This window comes from Natator depressus, chromosome 24 (genome assembly GCF_965152275.1).
Source record: "Natator depressus isolate rNatDep1 chromosome 24, rNatDep2.hap1, whole genome shotgun sequence".
Classification (NCBI taxonomy): domain Eukaryota; kingdom Metazoa; phylum Chordata; order Testudines; family Cheloniidae; genus Natator; species Natator depressus.
Window position 1 is genome coordinate 10,342,764 of NC_134257.1, and position 17,256 is coordinate 10,360,019.

The 17,256-nt window shown below is 55.8% G+C and overlaps 1 protein-coding gene across 2 annotated transcripts in view; it reads left to right on the plus strand.

Moving 5' to 3' along the window:
• LOC141977351 (sodium/potassium-transporting ATPase subunit alpha-2) overlaps window positions 1-4,960 on the plus strand; it is a 33,217-nt gene extending 28,257 nt beyond the window's left edge. For both annotated transcript variants that reach the window (XM_074938793.1, XM_074938794.1), the window contains exons 17-23: window positions 109-263; window positions 1,651-1,774; window positions 2,576-2,721; window positions 2,927-3,057; window positions 3,519-3,620; window positions 4,128-4,219; window positions 4,681-4,960. In XM_074938793.1, coding sequence (XP_074794894.1) covers window positions 109-263; window positions 1,651-1,774; window positions 2,576-2,721; window positions 2,927-3,057; window positions 3,519-3,620; window positions 4,128-4,219; window positions 4,681-4,709 — 779 coding nt within the window. In that variant the 3' untranslated portion in view covers window positions 4,710-4,960. The remainder of the gene's footprint in view (window positions 1-108; window positions 264-1,650; window positions 1,775-2,575; window positions 2,722-2,926; window positions 3,058-3,518; window positions 3,621-4,127; window positions 4,220-4,680) is intronic.
• Window positions 4,961-17,256: the final 12,296 nt, after the last annotated feature.

Sequence of the window (17,256 nt, forward strand, 5' to 3'; positions counted from 1 at the left end):
CCCCTCTGATCCCCCCACTCACCCACCCACCCACATTACCATCTTTGTCCTCTGCCCAGCCCCCCTCTGCCCCACGACTCTCGCTCTCCCTGTGCTTGCTCCTGCCAGGCCGCCTGATCTTCGATAACCTCAAGAAATCCATTGCCTACACGCTGACCAGTAACATCCCCGAGATCACCCCCTTCCTGCTCTTCATCATCATCAATATCCCGCTGCCCCTGGGCACCGTCACCATCCTCTGCATCGACCTGGGCACTGATATGGTGAGGGACGGGCGATGTCTGGTGGGGGAAGGAAGCAGGGGTGTGATGGGATGGGGGAAGGAGTGGGGTGATATTGTAAATGGGGGAGGGGTGAATGAGAGTGGGGTGGGTGAGGAGAGCAATGCCCCGGGGCAGAGGGTGGCACTAACAGGAGTTTCCGTGCCTCTGCCCTTAGCCTTGGCCGCAGCTGAGCCCAGAGGATGCCCCTTCTCCTGCCCGTAGCTCGGGGGCACTGAGTCCCTCATGGGCGCCAGGGCGAACTGGGTGCAGCAGGCTGCCAGGTCCGCTGGGGGACCCGAGGGGCCGGGTCTGTGGATTGGGCCCTGCAGGCAGTGAGGCCAATAGCTCCTTCTCCTCCTGGCACAGGGATGGAAGCAGTGAGGATTCAAGCCTGGCTTAGTTTGCATGGCGCAGTGGGCTCTGCCCTCCCTGGGCTCCGGGCAGCCCCACTCCCTGCGTCCCAGGCCCCAGCCCTGGGCCACCGTGGCGGGAAGAGGGTGGTTTGAGTTGGTAGCACCAATCCCAGACTGGCTGCACTATGGTTTGTGCTCAGTGTCATGGCATGGAAGTCCCCCAGCCCCCAGCACAGCCCCCCGAGTGGGCTGCAGCATGCTGGTGCCACATGGCCATGTAGGTGCCTTGCACTGGCCTGGCTCTGCTGGGCAAAATCATACCCCTCCCGCCATGTCTCAGCCTGTCTCAATGGGGGCAATCCAAGCTGAATAACCCATAGGCTAGATGGATGCATGGGTGGATGGGCAAGGCAGTCAGTGGGCCGAGGGAGGGAAGGATGGACAGGCAGGTCAGTGGATGGAGGGAGGGAAGGACAGGTCGGTCAGTGGATAGATGGAAGTGGGGAGGGAGGGTTGGACAGGCAGGTCAGTGGATGGAGGGATGGACAGGCAGGTCAGTGGATAGATGGAAGAGGGGAGGGAGGGAAGGACAGGCAGGTCAGTGGGGCTTGGAGGGATGGAGACCCTGCAGACTCCGAGCAGGGAGAATGGAGGTGGGGCGGGTGCCAGAAGACAAGGGGGTTGCAGTGAGCCCAGGAGAACTGAGGCTGACTCTCGGGCGGCCTTTCCAAGCCACACAGTCTATGGGGCCATGGACTCGTTTCCTCCCTGTACGCATCATTACTGGGCAGTTCAAACCGGGCTGGAGATGCCCTCGCTGTACCACCAGACAATCCTGCCCCGGGGGATGGGCCACTGAGGGTTCTCCATCCCCAGAGCGTGGGAGCCTGGAGTCCAACAAGGAGCTTAGGCCTGGATCTGAGCCCTGAGTCCCTCCCTCAAGATGCCACGGGAGGAAGGGGCTTCCTAGCTCTGTTGAGGAGGAGTCCCTGGTCCCCAGCCCCATTCACTCCCGGCCCCTCCTGCCCCGCCAGGTCCCCGCTATCTCCCTGGCCTATGAAGCCGCAGAAAGCGACATCATGAAGAGGCAGCCGCGGAACCCCAAGACGGACAAGCTGGTGAATGAGCGACTCATCAGCATGGCCTACGGGCAGATCGGTGAGTGGGGCTGTGGGCACTGTCTGCTCAACCCGCGGCTGCACCCCGGGGCTGAGACCCACAGCCCAGGGGCTGCAGGAAGCTATGCTGGTGGTTCAATAGAGGGTGCTCTCCCACAACTTAGGACTGAACCCGGTACCCCAGTGTGGCAGCAGGGGGCACTGTGCTGCAGGGAGCAGTGGGGGTTAGCACTGACAAGTACCCCAATGTGGCAGCAGGGGGCGCTGTGCTGCAGGGAGCAGTGGGGGTTAGCACTGACAAGTACCCCAATGTGGCAGCAGGGGGCGCTGTGCTGCAGGGAGCAGTGGGGGGTTAGCACTGACAAGTACCCCAGCGTGGTACCAGAGGGCGCTGTGCTGTGGGAAGCAGTGGGGGTTGGCACTGACCAGTATGCCAGCTTGGCAGCAGGGGGCGCTGTGCTGCTGGAGGTGGCACCATCCAGGTGAGACACACAGCTCTGGTGCAGCAGCCCAGGTGAGGCCCCACTCAGCCCTGCTGGAGTAACCGTCTGCAGCACCGCAGGCTCTTGGGGGCGAGGGCCTTGCCCTTGCAGCCCACCCAGCCTGCGCAGGGCTCTGGCCTGTCAGCTGAGCCACGCCCCAGTTGGGAGTGAGCCGCACGCAGCGCCGACAGGCCGTGCCGAGTGGCTGGGGTGCTGGGCGGGTCTGTGGAGAGCGACTGACTCCTTCGCAGGTCGGGCTGGTACTGGACAACCAGGAAGGAAGGAGCATTTATGGGTCTCTCCTCTCTCTCTCTCTCTCTCTGCCGCCCTTCCCACCTACTCTGCCATCCCCCCTGCAGGTATGATCCAGGCCCTGGGTGGGTTTTTCACCTATTTTGTGATCTTGGCGGAGAATGGGTTCCTGCCGTCCACCCTGCTGGGCATCCGCCTGGATTGGGACGACCGCTCCAAAAATGACCTGGAGGACAGCTACGGGCAGGAGTGGGTGAGTGCAGCCCCAGGGAGCCGGGGGCAGGCAGGGCCCCATTTCTCCCCCTGCAGCATTTGCAGAGCTCCCATCAGCCCCCCTCACAGCTGGGGAACAGGGTACCACTGAGGGGCCGCCTGTGTGGTGTGGGGAGAGGCGTCTTAGTGCCCGAGGGAGCCAGCTGCCCTCCCTCGTGCCCAGTGTCCCGTCCCTGTCCCCGCAGACCTATGAGCAGCGCAAGGTGGTGGAGTTCACCTGCCACACGGCCTTCTTCGCCAGCATCGTGGTGGTGCAGTGGGCCGACCTCATCATCTGCAAGACCCGGAGGAACTCCGTCTTCCAGCAGGGCATGAAGTGAGTCCCAGCCCACCCACCCCCCTCAGTCCTGCACCCTTCCACTCACACAGGACCTGCAGGACTTCTGTCCCCATGTGATGACAGGGGAGGCCCAGTGCCCCAGGGGGAGCTGCGCTGCAGGAAGTGGAGTGGGGGACTCAGTAGGGGGCTCCCTGCTTGCAAGCAGTGCCTGCCCCCACATAGCACTAGGGGGCACTGTGCTGCTGGCCGGTCCATTGCTCAGATGAGCCATAAGCCAGCGGTTCTGCTCGTGCCTCCTGGGTGAGCAAATTCCTGATCCCAGCTGGCTTTGCCCAGCCCCCTCAGCACACACCGAAGCCCCCCGCCATAATCCCCCACCCAAAGCCCTCTGTCCCTGGGACTCCTCGCACCTCTTTGTGGGCTGCCGCAGGCTGGGGCCAGGGCTTGGAGGGGGTTGCTGACCCCCATTTCCTGTGTTGTGTTCTTCTCCACTCCAGGAACAAAATTCTGATTTTTGGTCTCCTCGAAGAGACGGCCTTGGCCGCCTTCCTGTCCTACTGCCCCGGCATGGGAGTGGCGCTGCGGATGTACCCGCTCAAGTGAGTGACACGCGGCCATGGGGCAGGGCCTTGAAGGGCACAGACAGCAGGGAGCTGCTGCCCCCCGTCGCGGGGCAATGGGCCCGTGCCTCAGCCAGGCTCCCTTTCCCCAGCACAGTCACCGAGTGGTGCAATCCAGCCTCCACCCCCACAGGGTCTCCCCAGCAGCGCGGTCCCTAATGCTCCCCTGCCCCCCCGTGCTTCAGAGTCCCCCCAGCAGCAGAGTCTCTAGAGCTCCCTCTGGCAGGGTCCCCGCCGGCGACGCAGTCCCTAGGGCTCCCCCGAGCAGGGTCCCCCCTGGCGGCGCAGTCCTTAGAGCTCCCCCCGGCAGGGTCCCCCCCCGGCAGCGCAGTCCCTAGCGCTCTCCCTCCTCAGGTTCCCCCCCACCCAGTGGCACAGTCCCTAGCACTTTCCCCTGGCAAGGTCCCCCCATTGATGCGGTCCCTACTGCTCCCCCCCAGCGTCACCCCGTGGCACAGCCCCTAACGCTCCCCCTGCCCCCCACAGGGTCACCTGGTGGTTCTGCGCCTTCCCCTACAGCCTGCTGATCTTCGTGTACGATGAAGTGCGGAAGCTGATCCTTCGGCGTTATCCTGGCGGTGAGCTCCTGCCCACACAGTGCCATGGGCCCCCCTCCCTCCCGTCCACGGTTTGCCATGTCCCCCCGCCCCACACAGTGCCACCCGCTCCCACCCACCCACTCCCCCGCTCACACTCTGACAGATAGCTCCCCAACTCCCTCCATCCCTGCTGCCCTGGGCCAGGGTTCGACCTGGTGCCTGGGAGGAGAAGGCAACAGGCCTTGCTGCCCTGGGTTTGCATCGGGGCCCTTGAGCTGCCCGCTGGCAGAGACGCTGGGCTATAGAGGGAGGCTGTGCCAAGCAGGGAATGGACATCATGTCCTCCCCCAGCCCAGGCCCACGTCTGACCCATTGTACCTCTCACCCTGCCCTGGTACTGCCATCCCCCAGCCAAGCGCACACCCTGGAGCCGGGGGCTCCGTCTCTGCCTGCTCCCCCATTTGCTGACACTGACAAGCTTCTCTCCCTTCCTTTCCCAGGCTGGGTGGAGAAGGAGACGTATTACTGAGCTGGGCCGGCCAGGCGGATTCTCTCTCCACGTCGCCTGGCAGGGAGGGCGCTGCTCCGCCAAGGCCGCCTGGCACCACCACAAACCTTAGAGCAGAATGGGGGGAGGGGGCATCAGCATCACACACTGTCCTGTGTAGATCTAACGCGTAGGCACTAACCCTGCCGGGACGAGGGGACGAGACGCCGGATCCCTGCCCTGGTAGCTAGGCGGGGAGGTAGGTGGAGCAGGCCTGACTCCAATGGGCCCCTGCTGATTTCCATGTTGGGGGGGGGGTGGCTTGATAAGACACAGAGACCCTGGAAGGGCCTATGGGGGAGAGCGGGGAGCCAAGCTCTGGTGGGTCCCAGCCGGACTCTGTGGAGCCAGCAGCCCTCGGCCAGAAAAAGAGTGAGTGAATATGTGGGGGGCACCCTAGGGCCCCTGGTGTGAGCATAGGCGCCGACTCCGTGGGTGCTCCAGGGCTGGAGCACCCACGGGGAAAAATTGGTGGGTGCTCTGCACCCACTGGCAGCTCCCCGCCCCCCCCGCCCCCCCGCCCCAGCTCATCTCCGCCTCCTCCCCTGAGCGCGCCTTCCCCGCTTCTCCCCCTAGCTCCCAGCGCTTGCCTGGCTCGCGGCGTAACACACTGTGGAAGGGAGGGGGGAGGAGCGGGAACACATCACGCTCAGGGGAGGAGCTGCGGCCAGGGTGGGGATTTGGGGAAGGGGTTGGAATGGGGGCGGGGCAGGGGTGGAGGCGGGGCGGGGCCGGGGCAGGGGGGGTGCGAGCCCCCACCGGGGCCGTGAAAAGTTGGCACCGATGCCCATGGGGAAAAATTAGTGGATCCTCTGCACCCACCGGCAGCCAAGCTCCCCTCCCTGCCCCCCCAGCTCACCTCCGCCTCCTCCCCTGAGCACACCGCGTCCCCGCTCCTCCACCTACCTCCCAGCGCTTGCCGAGCTGAGGGGGGGTCGAGCACCCATCGGCGCGAGCAGAAGTCAGCACCTATGGGTGTGAGGATGAAAGACACCCCCAGGTAGGGTGACCACCTGTCCCGAATCAGGCAGGACAGTCCCGAAATGCACAGTTTAAGCCCCGGTCCCGGGACAGGCTCAGGGGGGTGCCAGCCTCTTCCCAGTGGTGTGGGGCTGAGGTAGGCCTTAGTGCCCCCATTGCCACAAGGCCCCCCCCCCGCTCCACCTCCCCACCCCCTGAGGTGCCCCCCCCGGGGGGGGCAGGCTGAAAGCTGGAGCTGGGCCATAGTAAGAGCCACCCAGGGAGCCCAGGCCGCTGTGGGGAGCCCCAGACCCTGCACCTGCCCTGGGTGGCACATGCTGGGAGGCAGGGACACAAGATGCTCTGAAGCACCCCAGCCCCCCACTCAGGGCAGGTGCAGGCTCTCGGCTCCCTGCAGCAGCCTGGGCTCCCTGGGTGGCTCTTACCACGGCCTGGGTCTGGCTTCTGGCCTGGCCAGGGGGCAGGGCCTTGAGGGGGAAGGGGAGGAGCAGGGGGTGGAGCCATGGAGAGGGGCGGGGCTCCTGCATGTATCGCACTTCTGCTTTTTGAAAAGGTGGTCACCCTACCCCCGGGCCTGGCACTGGGTGAGGGTGCTGGGGGGTTGTTTGCTGGGGCAACACTGCCCTGGGTGGGGAGGCAGGGGGTCTGGTCACTGCTCTGGGTGGGGGTGAGGGGGCAGGGGGTCTGGTCACTGCCCTGGGTGGGGGTGGGGGGGCTGGGGATCTGGTCACTGTTCTGGGCAGAGGGCAGGGGAGAGGGGGTCTGGTCACTGCCCTGGGTGGGGGTGGGGGGGCTGGGGATCTGGTCACTGTTCTGGGCAGAGGGCAGGGGAGAGGGGGTCTGGTCACAGCCCCATGTGGCAGAGGGAGGGTCCAGGGAGTCTGGTCACTGCTCTGGGCTGGACGTGGAGGGGCAGAGGAGCCCCCAAAAGCAGGCGCCTCGTATTTCGAAGATGTGCAATAAAAGTAATTTAACCCCTTCCTGCCTCAGAGTTCCTTCAGCTCCCCGGCCAGTCACAGCCACAAGCCTGCTGGGGAAGCAGGGACTAGAACGTGGGACTTGGCCTCTGGCTCCATCACCTCTGCCTCTGGGCTAACGGGGAGCACGTCCAGCCCTCGCCCTTGAGCCTCTTGAGGGCAGCACGAGCGTGTCGTGTTCCTCGGTGCCAGAGCCGGGCTGGCCTCAGAGCTGGTCACCCCAGCTGGGCTCAGTGTCGTCCGCCAGGCATGGCTGAGGCCTGTTTCAATACAGTGTTGTACGCACCGCGCCACCTAGTGGCTGAACAGTATGATACAGTTTAACGTCCCATTACCTCTCCCTCTTTAAGTTCTACATTCCCATTATTTACCATAGTTACACTGACACGCTCTCTTTGAAGTTCAGTGCGGATCAGGCTGTTGAGTGTCTCTGAATCGTGCTGGTTTCCTAATTACAGAACCTGAACATGGAACAACTTGGTCATCTGGCTGTCCGTTAGTTACGACTGGCTCTGGTCGGTTTGGCAGCCTTCTTGATCTGCATCTGCAGAGTTTGCTTTGCTGATTGTTCTTTCTGAGGAGCAAACTGTAGATGCTGATGATTGCTGCTGAACTCTCCATTGTCGGTCTCGATCACATGTGATCTGGGCTCTGAATTCTTTTTCTGTAAGAAAACTGTAAGTAGATCTTGGAGGTCTCGACCAAGGTACTTTACCATCCCTACTATACCTCTCAGTTCTGGTCCATTCAATTCTCAAATTGCTTTTACTTTCTCAGGGCGAGGACTGATTCCATCTTGTCAGTTCCAAAAACTCGATTTGGGATAGGCAGAAAATGCATTTTTCTTGTTTACCTTGAATCCAGCCTGACTGATGAGGCTTTGGACTTCATTGTGGGTTTTGGTGTGGTTCTTCCATCGAAGATCCATACATCAGACTAGTGTCCATGAAAACTACAACTCCATTTGAGTCTGCTAACAGTGCTGCCATTTCTCTTTGGAAAATTTCAGGTGCACTGGCAATCCCAAAAGGTGATCATCAAAAGCAAAATCTCCCAAAGGGTGTGATCAGTGGAATCAGTTTAGCACTTTCTTTGGCTAAAGAAATTTGCCATAATCCGCTCAAGGCATCCAGCTTGGAGAAGCTCCTTCACTAGAGGTTTTCAAAAGGAGGCCAGGGAGCCATCTGTCTTGGATGGTTTAGACACAACAAATCCTGCATCTTGGCAGGATGTGAGACTAGATGACCCTTGCGGTCCCTTCTAATCTGTGGTTCTATGAATACTGGAACTCCTTTCACTTTGGAGAGGAAATCATCCAGTGTTGGGAGGATATATTTTTCTCTTACAACTGCTTCATTAAGTCTTTTAAGATCCACACAGATTTATATTTTTAAATTATTTTTTATAACCGGTACCATTGGGGTGCACCACACTGCTGGCTCAGAGATTTTCTCAATTATGCTAGTTAGCTCCATTCTCTTTAACTCAGTTTGCACTTTATGAAGTAATGGGATAGAAATCCTGCTAGGTGCATGTACACTATATGGCTCAGCTTTGTCTCTTCAGGTGATTTGTACTGGATTTCCTTTCAGAAGTCCAAGTTCACCAAATATTCCATTGAATTCTTCCACCTTTCTCACTAGACACCATCATGGCTGCCACAATGCGGCTCAGAACGTTGTTGGTCTGTGACCCTTTGATCACATACACTCTGAATGCATAGCTTTTGCTTTTGTAAGTTGTTTCTGTGGTGAACTGGCCCATGAAGTTCAGAATCCCTTCAGGGCTAGTCCGGGCTAGACTTCAGCTCTGGGAGGGGTTGAAGGTGATTGTAAGGCCCTTCTGAGGTGACTGTGATGTCAGCTCCTGAGTCAATTTTAAAGTCAATAGTCTTGCCAGGAATATTCAGTTTCACTTTCCAGGCAGGCTCTGTGTCATCATAAGTGTTAGATCCCGGAAACAATGGCTCTTGATGGTCTGTAATATGAATCAAATCCCTGACTAGTTTGGTGCAGCAAAGAGGGGTAAAATGTCCATATTTCATGCATTTATTACACCATGCATCTCTGGCGGGACATGCATCATCTCTTGGGATATGACTTTTTCTACACCTTGTGCGTGTAGGCTGGAATTCGTCCCTCTTGGCCTAGGAGTTCTCTCTCCTTGCTTCAGGTCTTATAGGAATGACTTAGCACTCATACTGCATCTATTAACAGCTTTTTGTTCTTGTTCTTCTAATTTCTTGTTTTTCAAGTTTGGCAAGTTGCTCTTGGTTTGCTGTGTCACCTGCTCAGACTGCTTTGCTATTTGAATAGCTGTGGCTAGAGTTAAATCTCTCTTCAGCTGTAGCTGCCGAGAAAGGTTTTTATCTGTTAACCCAATAACCAGCCTGTCTCTAATATTTTCATGTTTTGCATTCTCAGAATGACAGCCAATGTCTGCAGAGTTCTTATAAAACATTCAACATCTCCCCCTGGCCCTTGAATTCTCTGGTGAAAACATGTTCTTTCATAAACCACATTTTTCTGAGGTGTAAAGTATGCATCAAAAATAGCCAGAACCCTTTCATTTGTGACTGCCTTCATTACAGTCAAAGGCATAAATTACAGATGATACCTGCATGTCTCCAGTTTCTTATATAGCTTTGTAGCAATGCAAAATCTTGTCAAGTACGGCTTCCAGTCTGTCCATAGTGAAGGTTTGTCAAAGCTGAAGTTCTCTGGGGCATTGAAGAGCGGCGTGTTGATGAGATCCTGCAACCTTTGTTCCTGTTTTCCTTCTGGTTTTTTCATAGTTTACTCCTGACATCATGTCATGTTCCTCTGTACCAGATCTGGCCTGGCTACAGAACTCGCTTATCCACCCCAGATGTATTCATCATAAGATCCCTTAATGCTCTGCCCAGTCTGGCTGAGGTCTGGTTAAATAAGGTGCCACCTCACCTCTGAACAGTCTATACAGCGTAGCATTCCACTGCATGGGGGTCACCGTCTCCCCTCCCCAGAGCATCACAGCAGGAGGCACCTCCTACCATGGGCTGCTCATGGACATCTCTGGCTGTGAGGTGGGGACTGTGTATAATACTCTCCTGGCAATGTGGGGGGGGAGCACATCTGCAGTGGGCCAGCCCCGCCATTCACATGCCATTGGGCCCCTGCCTATTGCATCCTGCCAGCTCCACCCATCACATGCCTTTAGGCCCCTGCCAAGGGCCTGGGCTGGGCTCTTGGTAGGTGCTCAGCAATCACTGGAGGGATGGGGGGTAAACATGAGGGGGATTGGGCAGGAGGACTGGGGGGCAGGGGTTTGGAAGGGAGGAGGAGGAAGAAGTTGTGGAATGGAAGATGTGGGAGGGATGGGCAAGGTGAGGGGGGCAAAGGCAGTTCAGAGAGAAGGCGGAGGCTGGATGGGGATGGGGTGTTGGGACTGACAGGAGGGGCTGGTAGGTAGATTGGGGATGGGAGCAGGTGGGTGGGGTGAAGGCTGGCAAGAATGGGGGAGAGGTGCGGTGGGGGATGGGGGTGAGGGCTGGCAGGGAAGTGGAGGGTAGAAGCAAGGGTGAGGACTCGTGGGGGATGGGGTAGGGGTAGGGGTGAGGGTTGGTGGGGGATGTGGGTGATGGGGTAGGGGTGTGGGATGACGGGGGGGAGCTCCCCCTGCCAAAATGTTGTTCTTGAGCCCTTCTGCTCCCATTCTCTCCCTCCAGCATCTCCTCCCCTGAGAGCATCCCCGCCCCGCCCCTGCCATAAGGTGCAAACGCTGGGGGCTGTGTGCCCATCAGGCTCTGCAATGCAGCTCCCACCCTTCGCCCCGTGGCTCCAGCAGCATGGATCCCACCCTGGCAATGGCGCCCCCCCCATTGGCCAGCAGGTGATGCCGCTGCCCGAGCACTCGTGCTGGTAAGAGGAGCTGGGCTGTCGATGTAAAAATAAGCCTCTGGGTCAGCAGAAAGAGCTGAAACCCCTCGCGCCCGCTGCCAGGGCCCAGGCATTTCGCACTGATTAAAATAAGAGCAGCTGTTGGGCTATAAATAGAGCCAGGGCATAGCTTGCCTTAAAGACCAGCGCTCCCAACAGCGAGAGGTTCGCGACCTGCCCCACGCCACCTGTCCACAGGCAGTCACAGTGGGGCACCTGGCATTCCCTTCCCCCGACTCGCGTTGCCCCAGAGCCCTGGCGGGGTTCGAGGCTCCTGCAGGGTCTGCAAAGCCAAGAAGTACTGCACATGGGTGCTAAATCGTGCCAGTGGCTGAGATCAATTTACACATTGCAAAGCCGTGGCCAGTGCATGGAAGGATTCACTTAGGCCAATAACGGGGCCTTCTCAGAGAGAAATCCGCCCTTTGCCAGGCTCGCCTTCCTGCCCGCAGAGGGGCCGGTCTCACCAGAGCAGCCCGGAAGTTCTCACGATTTGCGTCATGGCCCCGATGAGGATGGGGGCCCCGTTGTGCTGGGCACTGCGCACACACAAGGAAAAGCTGTGCTCTGCCCCAGAGAGCTTCCAAAGCAAGGATGAGACAAGAGGCCACAGGGCAGTTTGTTTATGGCACTTTCTACCTCTTTGTTTTTTGACACCACAAACTGTTCCCGCCACGTTGCATGTGCCTCGTAGGGGAAAGATGTGCGGGTTGGAGACGCCCACGTTCTCGCCACAGATGCTTGGGGTCCAGAAACAGCCCCACAGCAAGCCACAGATGTCACCCTCCTACACCGAAGACCTCGTGCTAACGTTGGCACCGCTGACTGAGCGGTGGAGGGGGCTTGTGGCGAAGGCCCCAGGCTGGCACCCAGGAGATCAGGGTTCAATTGCAGGCTCTGCCATAGACTCTCTGTGTGATCTTCCCACTGGAGCAAAGCGTGTGGCCTCTCTCCAGCCCTTTGCCGAGGGCTGTGGTCATCCCTGTTGGGAGGGGGCAGCTGTAGGAACAGAAGTTCCTCATTAGACTGGAGGGAATTGAGCTGGGAAAGCAGCATGAGCAATAGCCCCAAAGCGAGTGCGAGGAAGCAGAGTTGCTGCATTACCCTTACAGTGACCCTTCGGAATAGCAGCGTTATCTCCTTTAACCCAGGGGGGATTAGACCCACCTTAGTCCCATTATCACTTTGATCCCAGTGCTCCAGGATGTGAGAGCCCTGGTGGAACAGCTCCACCAGGAGAGCTCAAGAGCACTGCCCCCAGATGTCCCGTAGTGAGGGCTGTCCTCTGGGAGAGCCAAGTTCAGTCTTGGCTCTTCCATCTTCACGAGGCAAAGGGGGGATTTGAACTGGCACCTCCCAATCCTGGCTGGGTGCTCCATGCACTGAACTAAAGGATATAAGGTCAGGGCAGGGAGCGGGGGCAGGTGTCATCTCCACTTGTGGCTCTTCTGTGGGGTTTCAACGTGCTCAGAGCATGTCTAGTAGATCCCCCCATGGGCTGCCTAGTTTGTGAATCCCTCTGGGGCTCGAAAGCGAGTTAGGTGCTTGGGGGGGGGGCGGTGTCAGGATCTCTGTGTGGGTCCAACCACCCAAATTTAGGTGCCTCAGGGACTTTAACGGTGGAAATTCAGGCGCCGAGGAACTTTTGGCCCCTATAGGGTCAGGAAGCAGCTGAGCAGGGAGTTGTCAATGCCAGTGGTGCCTAAATGTTGGAATGAAGCATTAGGCGCCTACATCCCCCTTGCGAATCCCATCTCTCAGCGCTTGAGAAACTCCCATGAGGTGCCCACCTGCATCTGTAGGCACCTAAACCCCTCTGACATCTAGCCAGAGTTACCAATTCTGAGTGATTTATTTTCTTGAATATCCTTAAAGGCAACACAAGCAACATGAAGCTGGTAAATTAAAAGCAGAGTCCCTTCATCTCTGTGTGCGGGGAAGAAAAAATTGGCGATCGTCTTTAATGGACCCCAATTTCCCAGGATGACTTGGGCTCTTTGATTACTGTTAGCCTTTTCATACAATGACAGGCCGGTCGGTTTCACTTCCTGGTTCTCAGCCAAAGGCTATTGTGTTTGGGTCCTTGAAAATCCACACTGAATTTCCTCTCCCCATTTTGGCTTTATACCTCCCCCTGCCCCCTTCACAAATAAAAACCTGACCGTTTGACAGGCCTGCACCTAAATGATCATTTAACCCTTTCAGTGCTTTTAAAAAGAGCAAGGGAAAATGGTTGGGCATGCAAGCTGCAGTGGAAAGAATCCCTGGGCCCTTTGAAATCTGCAGGGTGCCAGAAACGCCTACCCTTTTCCGCTCCCCATGAGGGCAATAATAACACATTGCATTTCTATTGCAGCTTCGGCCTTAGTGGAGTCCAAATCAGTCACTTCTCTGATCACTGAAATGCAGCCATCTCTGGGGTGGGAACGCAACAGTGCTGCACATCATCTTAGGACAGGGAGGGAAGAAGAAACCACCTGTATCCAGCTGAAACTGCAGGGGGCGCTAGGGAGACAGAATGGAATTATCCCAGGTAGATTTGGAGTCAATGCCACACTCTTGGGAAAAGTGCTTTGAGATCTCTAGAGACCACAACAGATTGGAACAACCAGACACAGCCCTCAATCTGCTCCCTGCAGCACAGCACCCCATAGTGCAGCACTGGGACATTGGAGTCACTGCTGACTGTGAGGGGAGAGCTCCCCCTACTGACCTTCCTGTCCCCTGGGTCATTGGGTCAGCACTGACTGAGAGTGGATAGTTCTCTGAAGACGTCCATGCAGTGTGCAGCAGCAGTCAAAAAAGCAAACGGGATGTTAGGAATCAGTAAAAAAGAGATAGAAAATATGATGGAGACTATCTTATTGCCCTTATATAAATCCAGGGTACACCCACATCTTGAATACTGCATACAGATGTGGTCCCCTCAACTCAAAAAAGATATACTGGCATTAGAAAATGTTCAGAAAAGGGCAACTAAAATGATAAGGGATTTGGAACAGGTCCCATATGAGAAGAGATTAAAGAGGCTAGGACTTTTTAGCTTGGAAAAGAGGAGACTAAGGGGGGATATGATAGAGGTCTATAAAATCATGAGTGGTGTGGAGAAAGTGAATAAGGAAAAGTTATTTACTTGTTCCCATAATATAAGAACTAGGGGCCACCAAATGAAATTAATGGGCAGCAGGTTTAAAACAAATAAAAGGAAGTTCTTCTGCACTCAGTGCACAGTCAAACTGTGGAACTCCTTGCCTGAGGAGGTTGTGAAGGCTAGGATTATAACAGGGTTTAAAAGAGAACTGGATAAATTCATGGAGGTTAAGTCCATTAATGGCTATTAGCCAGGATGGGTAAGGAATGGTGTCCCTAGCCTCTGTTTGTCAGAGGGTGGAGATGGATGGCAGGAGAGAGATCACTTGACCATTGCCTGTTAGGGTCACTCCCTCTGGGGCGTCTGGCATTGGCCACTGTCGGTAGACAGGATGCTGGGCTGGATGGACCTTTGGTCTGACCCAGTATGGCAATTCTTATGTTCTTAGGGGAGAAAACCTCCTCCTGAGCCCTTACCCCATGCCTTGCAGCACAGCATCCCCTAGCACCTTACAGGGGCATTGGGCCCAGGCCTGACTCAGAAGGGATACAGCATTGCCAACCCCAAAAGTTCAAAAGGTATGAATCTGACTTCAAAAAGTAGAGAGATTGGCCCCAAAAACATGAGTTTAAAAAAGATTAAATTGTGAGTATTGGTCTGTTCTCTGACCCTGAACCTTCCCTAATTCTAACCCCCAAGAGCAGCGTAGCAATTCTGTGCCCCACATCAATTAATTTTGTGCCTCAGGCTCATCTCTCTGCCCCTTGCCCCTGTTCCTACTGCAGCTGTGAGGCTCTTTGCTGTGGGGAAGGGGGCAGCTCCAGCAGGGGATGCTATCCCCCCGGTAGGGGGGCAGGGCTGAGCTTCTGAGCTCTTTTGGCTCCTTCTGGCCCCTTCTCCACTCACATTTTTATGTCAGTCCGTGGGGTGGGGAAGCTCCAGCTGCCTACAGCAGCAGCTGTTTGGTGTGTGTATGTGATCTATGTTCTATTAAATGTCAAAAAATGTTGTGAACGCAGAGTTAAGGTTGCCTGGGAGTAGCTCATGCCCTTCCAGACTGGTAAGATCAGCAAAACTCAAACTTCAGAAAGCCCAGGATTTGGAAATACAGTGCGAAGGTAACAGCCATATCACCTTAACTCTGCCCCTTGGAGCTGACAAAAATTAGCTGCACACACTCCAGCTGCAATCAGTGAGTCAGGAGCAGCTGTACAGAATGGTGGAGGAATAAACTGGAGCAGCATGGAAGGGCTGTGACTGTGAAATGAGAGGATGGGGGGGTTAGTTTGAGGAGCGGCACAGAGCTGTGACTGTGTCAAAGGAAAGAGGTGTGTGTGTACCTTCAGGTTCCAGTCTGCATCATTCAGTACAGAATTATGTAGGTTGCATCAGTAGCAGCTACTTCTTTTAAAAAAATAATTAGATAAGTTCCTGGAGGCTAGGTCCATCGATGGCTATTAGCCAAGATGGTCGGGGTGCAACACCAGGCTCTGGGTGTCCCTAAGCCTCTGACTGCCAGAAGCTGGGAGTGGACAAGAGGGGATGGATCACTTGATGATCACCTGTTGTGTTAATTTCCTCTGAAGCACCTGGCATTGACCACGGTCGGAAGAGAGGATATTGGGCTAGATGGACCATTGGTCTGACCCAGTACAGCCATTCTTATATTCTTAGCAGGGCAGTAGGCTGTGGGTATCAGTAGTGATGTGCAATATGAGGGTGTCTGTGGATTTAATGATGAGCAGGGGAAGGTAGAGGTGTAGGTGGTATACTGTATGCTTGTGTGAAGGGGTTGTAAAAGAGGGTGAAGAGGTTGTTAAATGCTACAGGGGTGGATCTCTGTCAGGGGAATAGGCTCAGTGTTCAATCGCAGGGCATGTACAGGTAGCAGCTGCCCATTACAGTAACAAGGAGAGGGGGCATATGTGCTATGGGTGTATTTGAGCTTCTTTCGAAGAGGGAACAGTTACAGTTATGTGGGCTTTTACCTTCATGCTGTATTTCCTGATTCTTGGGAGTCTGAGTTTTGCTGCACGTGCCATTCAGGAAGGGCACGAGCTATCTCCAGGAACCCTTAACTCTGCGTTAACAAAGTTTATGACATTTAATTCCCTACTTCTTTAAACAGAAAAAGAAATGTTTGTTGCAGGAGTTAGTGTCATTTAGACAGTTGTAGTTCTCATCCGGATTTGCAGTTCATATGGCTTCTGTGGCTAGGTAATAATCAAAATACCTGGCTTTTATACAGTGCTTTTCATCAGTAGAAGAAATTCGCAAAGAATTTTACATTTCTATCCCCATTTTGCAGGTTGGAATCTGAGGCACAGAGAGGTGAAGAGACTTGCCCAAGATCACCCAGCCAACCAGTGGCAGAGCCAGGAATAGTCCCAGTCCCAGTTGTCTTTCCACTAGGCCACACAGTTGCTCTGTGATTCCTCAGGGCTCTCGCCACATACAACTTGTTAGAGTGGACTAAGCATAGTGGCCATGCTTTGAAATGTTTGCAGTACACAGCTGCTAACAGGGCTGATGAGAGAAATCTCATCCATGAGCCATGTCCCAAAACCTCAACAGTTTTATTACATGGTGGTTACAGTAACTTTAAGTGTGTGAGAGACGCCTGGTTGTCTACCTCCTTCTGCACCTCCTGCCCCACCGTTCCCTGCAACATGTAGGCCCTCTCCAACATTTCCCCCTCCCCTTCCTGTCCCGTTAAGCCATTAGCTGGCCCTGTAGAAGCCAGTAGCATGTAAGATGTTGCTCCTAACTGTCCCCAACCCCCTGCAGCTATGCACATGTCTCAAAGGCAGCAGCTTGCTGGAAGGTCGCATGCTACTTTGGTTAATAGCCAGAGCTGCCCACTGAGCTTGGCCCCCCACTCCCATTACCCACCCCCAGCTGGAACTGCTGCCCTGCTTCAGCCAGGCTTCCCCAGCCACCCCCGAGGTCTACCCAGTCAGCCCCTCCTCCAAACCGGGCTCTTCCCCCACACTCTGGCCAGTCCCCACACCCCACAGGGATGATGTGGATCTTTGCTATTCATTTGCTGGATTTCAGTTGTTTAAATGTGCTTTACCTTTGTTCCCTCCACCCCAGATCCCAGCTCACATGGGGATTAGGGAGAGGGGCTCAGACACTCACAAGGAGCTGATCATCCCTAACTGTTCACAGTTCATCCTCAGATTCCTGCCCAATTTCACAATTGCTAGAATCTGTGAACTTAACAAAGAATGTAATGAAATGTGGTTCCCCCCACAATCATAGTGGGGGAGGCTGTAACTTGAGAACCTCCTGCCTGACAGACCCCACATTTGGATCTTGACACTAACTCCAGCCTATACTCCCATCCGGCATAGAAAAATTCAAGCCAATCTATGTAAGCAAGCAGATTTTAGAGCACAAAGGATACATCTACACTGCAATACAACACCCACAGAGCCCAGGCTCAGAGCCCGTGTCCATTGGCTCAGCCTTGCAGGGCTCAGGCTTTGGGGCTAATAATAACAGTGCGGACATTAGGGCTCAGCCTGAGACTTGCTGGGAGGCGTTTTGGCTTCAGTTAT